This window comes from Lactuca sativa, chromosome 2, assembly GCF_002870075.4.
Source record: "Lactuca sativa cultivar Salinas chromosome 2, Lsat_Salinas_v11, whole genome shotgun sequence".
Taxonomy (NCBI): Eukaryota; Viridiplantae; Streptophyta; class Magnoliopsida; order Asterales; family Asteraceae; genus Lactuca; species Lactuca sativa.
In genome coordinates, this window is record NC_056624.2 from 150,379,901 (window position 1) to 150,389,048 (window position 9,148).

The 9,148-nt window shown below is 36.6% G+C and overlaps 2 protein-coding genes across 2 annotated transcripts; both read left to right on the forward strand.

Moving 5' to 3' along the window:
* Positions 1-970: 970 nt before the first annotated feature.
* LOC111918937 (uncharacterized) lies at positions 971-2,059 on the forward strand. Its single transcript, XM_023914558.1, has 2 exons — positions 971-1,517; positions 1,575-2,059. Exons 1-2 carry the CDS (start codon positions 971-973, stop codon positions 2,057-2,059), a joined length of 1,032 nt encoding a protein of 343 aa, XP_023770326.1.
* A 5,169-nt stretch (positions 2,060-7,228) lies between these two features.
* LOC128132401 (uncharacterized) lies at positions 7,229-8,278 on the forward strand. Its single transcript, XM_052768954.1, has 4 exons — positions 7,229-7,276; positions 7,365-7,467; positions 7,624-7,679; positions 7,886-8,278. The coding sequence occupies exons 1-4, from the start codon at positions 7,229-7,231 to the stop codon at positions 8,252-8,254; spliced, it is 576 nt and encodes a 191-aa protein (XP_052624914.1). The 3' UTR covers positions 8,255-8,278.
* The last annotated feature ends 870 nt before the right edge of the window (positions 8,279-9,148 follow it).

Sequence of the window (9,148 nt, forward strand, 5' to 3'; positions counted from 1 at the left end):
ATGCTTGAAGAACGGACCACAAAATTGAAACGGTCCACATTATTCTTTTAGAGTGTATTAGTCGTTGTTAGATTTTGATGTTTTCTTTCCCGTTTTGAAAGTTTTTTTTAGTTTTATTCTTTAACAATAAATGTATTTCTTAACAATTGTTACCCGTATTTTATAAGAAATAATGTATTTTTTGTTTTTATTCTTCAAGAATTTGTTAATCTACAAGAAGTTTTTAAATTCATGATCAAAAAATAGGTTCAAGAATATTTTTATTATTTATGGTTCAAGAATATTTTTATTTTTGAATATACTCATAAACATATTCTGTCAGAATGTCCGAATTAAAAGAATTATAATTCGTAAAATCGGATTTTTAAAATTAATAGAACCTATTATCCCTTAAAAATGCAATTTTCCTTTATTAAATCTATATTAATTGACTAAATTACCCTTGTAATTAATTAAGATGATATTTTCAATTATATTTAATTCAATAATATATATTAATCACTTTCTTAAAATAAGGTCCCGTTTGATAGTTGCTGATTGAGAAAGTGCTGACTGAGAAAGATCTGTCTGAGTAAGAAATCCTAACTGAGTAAGAAATCATGATGTTTGATTATATATTTGATTAAATGTGCTGATTGATGAAAAATAACCATTTTACCCTGCTACTCTACACAGTGATGGAAGAAGTTGCTGAAGAGTTATAAAAACATGCATTTTTAAGCACAAATTTGATTCAACATTTAGAACAAAACATCCATATAATATTTTTGTATCGAAAATACCCCTTCTACTTTTTTATAGTGTTTAAACGTGGATCTAGCTAATCCCACTACCTGTGTAATCATGATTACAAGAGGGGAATCAATCAAAGTTTATGAAAATTGGTCATTTCAAAGTTCATATGATATGGAAGTTTGTATCATACCATGGTCAAAAATCTTGAATGACTATCCAAGACAGATGCACGTTAATGAGAGCCTCACCGACAGAAACTAAAAACCGGGTAGGATTCATTGATGGATCTATTACTCAACCAACCCCAGAATCACCAAATTTGAAGCCATGGCAACAAAGTGATGCTATTATAAAGGGGTGGCTCACAACAACCATGGAGAAAGACATCCAGAACAGCGTAAAGTATGCTAATACTGCGAAAGAAATTTGGGACGAACTTGAAGAGCGATTTGGAAAAAAAAGTGCTCCTCGAGCATATGAATTGAAGCGGACCTTGACTGGTCTAAGACAAGAAAAGGCCTCTGTTTCAACCTACTACACCAAGATGAAAGGGATATGGGATGAAATTCAATCGGTTTCGCCCGTTCCTAAATGTACTTGTGGCAAGTGTACCTGTGATCTAGGAAAAAGACTTTTTGAGGCCAAGGAGAAGGAACGGGTCTATGAGTTTCTCATGGGACTTGATGAAATTTTTGGGACTATTAAAACACAAATACTGAGCACGAAGCCCATGCCATCCCTCAGCACTACCTATCATCTCGTTGCTGAAGATGAACAACAACGTAACATCACCACAGCAAGAAAAGTGAATGTTGATGCTGCTGCCTATTAAATTAAAGCTCAGTTGAATACCGAGAAAAGCCAAAACAAAAAGAAAAACCGAGAAAGCTTGAAGTGCAAACATTATGGAAAAACCGGTCACACCATTGATGGGTGTTTTGAGAAAATCGGTTATCCGGAGTGGTGGGAAACACGTCAACGAAAGGCAAATGGAGACCAACGAAAGCAGGCGAAGCCAAAGCCAAAGGCAGCAAATGTTGAAGTTGATTCCAGTCCAATACCAGGGTTAGCCTTGGAACAATACACCAAGTTGATAAAGCAGCTAAGTGAGACACAAAAACCTGAGATTAACATGGCTGGTAAGCGCATTTTCAACATTCCTTGGGTGATCGATTCAGAAGCCACAAAGCATGTTGCTTGTAATAATGATGTTCTTTTCAATTTAAGACATTCAAAAGATGATGTGCCAGTTAGAATACCAAACAGTGATAGAGTTCCTGTTCAAGGAGTTGGGAATGCTAACCTTCCAAATAACATCAAATAAATGATGTTCTCTATATACCTAAATTTAGATGCAACCTCTTGTCAGTTAGTAAAATTACTAAGAGTCTTAATTGCTTCATGACATTCTTTCCCAATTTTTGTTTCATCCAGGACTTACCTACGAGGAAGCTGATTGGCATGGGTAGATGTGAGAATGGTCTATACAATATGGAAGACATGGACAAGAAGGTTGCAATCATGGCGGTCAAGATCGATTATGAAACATGGCATAAACGACTCGGTCATTCTTCTAAATTACATCAGATTGAATCTATTGGTAGTGTAGTTAACATAGAAAATTGTGATTCTTGTCTACGGGCTAAACAAACTCGACTTCCTTTTCCAAATAGTAATATTAAAACTTCTTCTTGTTTTGAGCTAATACATTATGACATATGGGGTGGTTATAAGGTTCCCTCACTTTCAGGTGCACATTATTTTCTTACAATTGTAGATGATTTTAGTAGATCCACTTGGGTTTATTTAATTAAAAACAAGTCAGATGTTGGTGAAAATCTGATTGCATTCTACAATATGATTCAAACACAATTTGGAAAAGGTATCAAGAGAATAAGAAGTGATAATGGGGGGAATTCGCCTCTAATTTCATGATGAAGTTTTATGAAGAAAAAGGCATGATACTAGAAACGTATTGTGTTCACACCCCGCAACAAAATGGGGTGGTTGAACGAAAACATAGACATTTGCTTGAAGTTGCGAGATCCCTAAGATTCGAAGCTAACTAACCAGTTGAGTTCTTAAGAGAATGTGTGCTAACTGCTATGTATATCATAAATCGAATCCCATCTCGTTCTATCAATAATAGAACACCATATGAAGTTTTGCTTGGATAAAAACCTTGTTATGATCACATGCGAGTTTTTGGTTGTTTAGTATATGTGAAAGAGAACAAACAAGGAAGAGATAAATTTGAAGAAAGGGGGAGACCATATGTGTTCATCGGATACCCACAAAGGCAAAAGGGGTATAAGGTTTTTGACATACAAGAAAATAAGATCATAGTGTCCCGAGATGTCAAATTTGTTGAATGCAAGTTTCCATATCAGGAACAAACTAGTAACAAAAACGTTAAAGAGACTAAGACTATTCAACCTATACAAGAAGATGTTTTTGATCAAGCAAAGACTAATGCACAAACTTGGACGGTCAATATTGCTGAAGAAGAGTCTTGGTCCACACCCGATGACCCAAATCAGCAACCTATGTCTACTTTTGTTGGGTCCGAATCTGTCCCAGCTGAAGCAGAAAGCAACAATGGTCAAACATTGAACTCTAGAGGTAGTCAGCGGCCTGATAGAGTTCGAACAAAACCTTAGAAATATGGGGAATATCAAGTCGAATTGCCACCTTCCATAGATCATTCTCTCACTCCTAGCAATTCAGCAACCTCAACAGTACATCCTTTATCTAATTATGTGTCTTATAATCATTTTACTGCTTCTCATAAAGCTTTTTTGATGGCAATTGCCACACAAAGTGAACCAAAATCCTTTTCTCAAGCCACCAAATGCCCACAATGGCAAGAGGTCATGAAGAATGAAATTGAAGCTCTTGAGAATAATAACACTTGGACGCTAACTCATTTGCCACCAGGTAAGAAAGCTATAGATTCCAAATGGGTTTACAAAATAAAATAAAAACCTTCAGGAGAAGTAGAAAGATACAAAGCATGACTAGTTGCAAGAGGTTTTACTCAAGAAGAAGGCATTGATTTCCACGAGACCTTTGCACCGGTTGCAAAATTAGTGACTGTCAGAACAATTTTGGCGGTCGCTATTCAAAAGAAATGGAGCATCTGTTGAAGGTCATCACTAGCCCGATAGAATCATGTTATTGTCTAGAAGAAGTTAGCATGTTCTAGAATGATCTGGAAGATTCTAGAACATTATGGAATACTATGGAGAAGTCTAGAAGATGCCAGAAGATTCTAGAATACTCTAGAACGAGATGGAAGACCCTGGAAGGGTATGGAACATTATAGAACACTATGGAAGGCACAAGAATGTCTATACTTATCTAGGACATTATAGAACATTCTAGAAACATATAAAAGCTTGTAATTGATATAGAATATGGTAGATAGTTCTATAATAGTCATGAATGTATGTAGATCTAGAAACTTCCTATAAGGAGGTGGAAACACCTATAAATAGGTGTGGAGCTCATTTGCTCCAAATCAATCCAACATCTAAGTATCCAAGAAAGCCTCAAAGAGAGAAAAGTGTGTAGTAGTCTCACAAAGTGTAAGGTCTTCTTAAGTGTCTTAATAAAAGTCTTGTTGTTTCCCATACAAAGAGTCGCGTTCTACAATCTGGTATCAGAGCAAGGTTTCTTGATAGTGAGAACGAGTGATTCTCGTTGTATCGTGAGTAGTTTGTGACTCTACAAGTTTAGTGTCGAAACTAGCTTGTTTGGTATTACCGAGGTACTGCCAACACGATGGGTGATCTCCAAGTCGTCGGAGGAATCAAGAAACTCAACAACAACAACTACAAAACGTGGGAAACATGTATGAAGTCCTACTTACAAGGACAAGATCTATGGGAGGTTGTTGGTGGAAGCGAAACTGCGCCACCAGAGGAAGACGTTAATGGTGCTTTGCGCAAATGGAAAATCAAAGCAGGCAAAGCAATGTTTGCCTTGAAGACCACAATCGAAGAAGAGATGTTGGAGCATATTCGGGATGAGAACACCCCGAAAGAAGCTTGGGACACGTTTGTGACGCTTTTCTCAAAGAAGAATGATACGAGACTACAACTTTTGGAGAACGAGCTATTATCAATCTCACAACGTGACATGACGATTGCTCAATATTTCCACAAGGTCAAGTCGATATGTCGGGAGATTACTGAACTAGATCCACAATCCGTCATTACAGAAACTCGAATGAAGAGGATCATTATCCATGGACTGAGGCCGGAATATAGAAGCTTTGTTACTGCTGTACAAGGATGGCCTGCTCAACCATCACTTGTAGAGTTTGAGAATTTGTTGGCCAGCCAAGAAGCTATGGCTAAGCAAATGGGAGGCATCACGCTGAAGAGTGAAGAAGAAGCACTCTACACAAGTAAAAGTGGAAGGAATTTCAAGTCACCTTCTAAAGAAGGATACAAAAATGCTGACAAAGGGAAGATTCAGCAAGGAACCTCACAACCATGGAGATCTCAAAAGACCGACAATAAGAGTTCTCGAGGGAGGAGGTTCAAAGGCAACTGCAACAATTGTGGAAAGTGGGGCCACATGTCCAAGGATTGTTGGTCAAAGAAAAAGTCTGTGGAAAGCAATGTAGTAACTTCCAAAAAGGAAGTAGAGGATGAATGGGATGCTGAGGCACTATGTGATATAGAAGAGAATAAGGCTAAAAGAGGAAGGATAATGTTCGTGGATGTCAGGGTAAACAGAGGATACACCAAGGCTTTGGTAGATACAGGTGCATCCCATAATTTCCTTGCTAAAGATGAAGCTAAGAAGTTGGGCATCAAATACACCAAAAATCCAGGCCGGTTGAAAGTCGTCAACTCTTTATCCAAGCCTATCATTGGTGTTGCATATGGAGTACCTCTTAAGATAGCAGAATGGGAAGGCACCATATACTTGACAGTGGTGCATATGGATGACTATCGTATGGTATTGGGAATGGATTTTCTAGACAATGTACGACCCTGGTCATTTGAGAGAGATGATACCATGCGTATCACCAAGGGTTCAATAATTCACATTGTACCCTTGAAGAGAAATATGATTGGATCCCAAATGCTATCAACTATGAAACTCAACAAAGGTCTCAAAAAGAACGAGACAAAGTTTATGACAACCTTGGAGGAGGAAGATGGTCATTAGAAGATGGATGCTCCGAAGGAGAATAATAACATGACATCACTAGAGTTGCATAAAAAGTCTCATCTTAGACGAAAAATGGAACATGTGATGGAGAAACTGTATAAGGCGAAAAAGAAGAAAAACACATTAATTCGTAAGAGCAAAGTAGAATTTCTCAACAGAGCAACATCTAAACGAGATGAGTAGATCAATAAGGGATCACGTCATAACATGTTAATATTGTGGGAATTTTCCAAGGCTTGTAAAAGGGACAACTCACATGCTTACAAGTTTCTCAAAGGGAGGCATAAGAAACTACACAAGACAGTTCAATGAAGTCAGGAACAATATTATGCTGCAAGAAAATGCAACCACGAATGTCGTTGTCAACTACGAAAACAATATACGAAGCAACGACTGCAACAACTAAGAAAAAACCAAGCATGTGGAAGAGAAAAAGTTCTCAAAGAAGAATTCAATATGCGACAGATCAAGACTGATAAACAAATAGCGGAATTATTCACCAAAGGGCTGAGTAAAGGAAAAAGTGAAGGTTTTAGATGTCAGCTCAACATGATACGAAGAATGGGGGCTAGTGTTGAGGGGGAGTGTTGAAGGTCATCACTAGCCCGATAGAATCATGTTATTGTCTAGAAGAAGTTAGCATGTTCTAGAATGATCTGGAAGATTCTAGAACATTATGGAATACTATGGAGAAGTCTAGAAGATGCCAGAAGATTCTAGAATACTCTAGAAGGAGATGGAAGACCCTGGAAGGGTATGGAACATTATAGAACACTATGGAAGGCACAAGAATGTCTATACTTATCTAGGACATTATAGAACATTCTAGAAACATATAAAAGCTTGTAATTGATATAGAATATGGTAGATAGTTCTATAATAGTCATGCATGTATGTAGATCTAGAAACTTCCTATAAGGAGGTGGAAACACCTATAAATAGGTGTGGAGCTCATTTGCTCCAAATCAATCCAACATCTAAGTATCCAAGAAAGCCTCAAAGAGAGAAAAGTGTGTAGTAGTCTCACAGAGTGTAAGGTCTTCTTAAGTGTCTTAATAAAAGTCTTGTTGTTTCCCATACAAAGAGCCGTGTTCTACAACATCCACCAATTAGATGTCAATAATGTCTTCCTTCATGGAACTTCTTTTCTTCTTCTTCTTCGTCGTCGTCTGAAAGTGATAGCCCACCGACGTCAGTTGGGGGCGGTTGGGTCTTTGTAGGGTCAGCGGTTGAAGTTGAGCGGGAGGAAGGATTGCTAGAATTATTCGTGAAGATCGTTTTTCTTCTTGTGCTGTTTTATATCTTCATGCGTATTACCCAATATATCGAGAAAACAAGTGTTCTCAAGCTTCAGGTATATATTATGTTCTTTCTATCAATTATCTACACCATAACCTCAATTTCTAATGAGTAACTATTAATTATCCTTTGTTCTTTTTAAGGTTGGATTGTTGGGTACGGGTAAATCACTGCAAAAGGATCTCAATCAGATTGCTGAGACAGCTGATACATCCAAACCTGAGGGCTTGAGATATGTATTACAAGGTAAAGAATGATGTTTAAGTACATGATATATATACAACTAGTTTGGATATATGTCATTATCTATTATCTAATAAGGCAAAACGTTTATTAATTTGAGCCTTTACTCGGCATATGATCTTATGATTGATGTTTAAACTAATTTGGTTTTGGTTGCAGAGACAACACTAGCTCTACTTCGACATCCTGATTATTGCATCTATGGTTATTCCTTTGTATGCACTACACTATCTCATTTACATGGCTTTTCCTATTAAGTTATATAGCTTACCCATTAAGTAAATAAGAAACAACATCTTGGTTTGCATGTAGCAAAACTCTATTTGTAGACCAATTATGCAACAGGAAAGCGCATTGTTAATATCTATTATTTTTTTTGGAACATTGAATGTTTAGATTTTGGTTTATTAATTTGGTTCAGGTGGATGTGAAGAGGAGCATAGATGAAGGTGAGAAACGATTTAATCAACTTTCTATTGAAGAAAGGGGTAAATTTGATGAAGAGACTCTAGTCAATGTCAACAACATCAGAAAGCAAAGTGCAACAACTCAAAGATCTAATGACTTCCGAAATGAATATATTGTGGTCAGTACTGTTCACATATATCCCTCTTTTTGTCCATTATATACCATTTATTTCCAAGGTGAACGTTTCTTTCCCACTTTTTGTATTTTCATGATTTTCCCCGTTTGCTTAATTCCACCAATAGAGTTCGTTTATTTCCATGTTATAAGTCATTCTATCTGTGTAAAGTACAAAAAAGCATTGATATATAGTTTACCAAATTAAGTCATGCTCTCATTAAATGTAAAGATTACAATCATTGTCGCTGCTGAAGGCGTGGTAAACCTGCCATTTATATATAACAGGGCACAATTAAAGAAAGCATTGCAAAAACTGGCTATCATCTCTTCAAAGAGAGTTAAGGTGGGACATGTGCTCACTCATTTTTTTTTTTATTACCAAGAAATCATGATTAATTTTTCCTGTTGGGTGTGCTAACTATTTGATGAATTTCAGGCAGTGGAGGTGTTATGGACCCCACAAAATGAAAATGATACTCTTACAGAGAGAGAATTGCTTGAAGATTATTGCCTGTTGCGCCATCTGTAGGTAACTCCATATGATGATGCTTTCAACAATTTGTACATGCTATGTAGGTAGGCGATGGTTACTGTATACGTAAATGTGTGATTCCATATGTTTTTTTAACAACAGGTCACCCCAAGGTTCAAGAAGGTGTGATTCGACCATGGGACCTCTCCATTTTAGAATGTTAATATAGCTCTTTTGACAATTTTTTTTTACAGTGGTATGGTATTATATAGGCACAAGAAAAAGATATAAGCTTTTGTGGCTACATGCTTGTATAGCATTCTTGTTTGGGACTTGTATTTTATTTTTGAACAAGTTTTTGCCATATGAAGGCTATAGATATATATCATGGGTGTTTCGATAATTCGATTTGTACAATGAATTTTAAGAGGTACAAGGTCATAATGTGATTTGTACAATGAATTTATGCATTAGAATCTTATTTGGTAAACAAAAATAGATAAGTCAAGATTAATTTAAAAATAGAACGGATCATACTAATTCAAATCGCCAATCTCCTCGATTTTTGCTTAAAATATGGGAGACTCATTCAAATCCTTTTTCCTCTATAAAATCCACTTGATATCG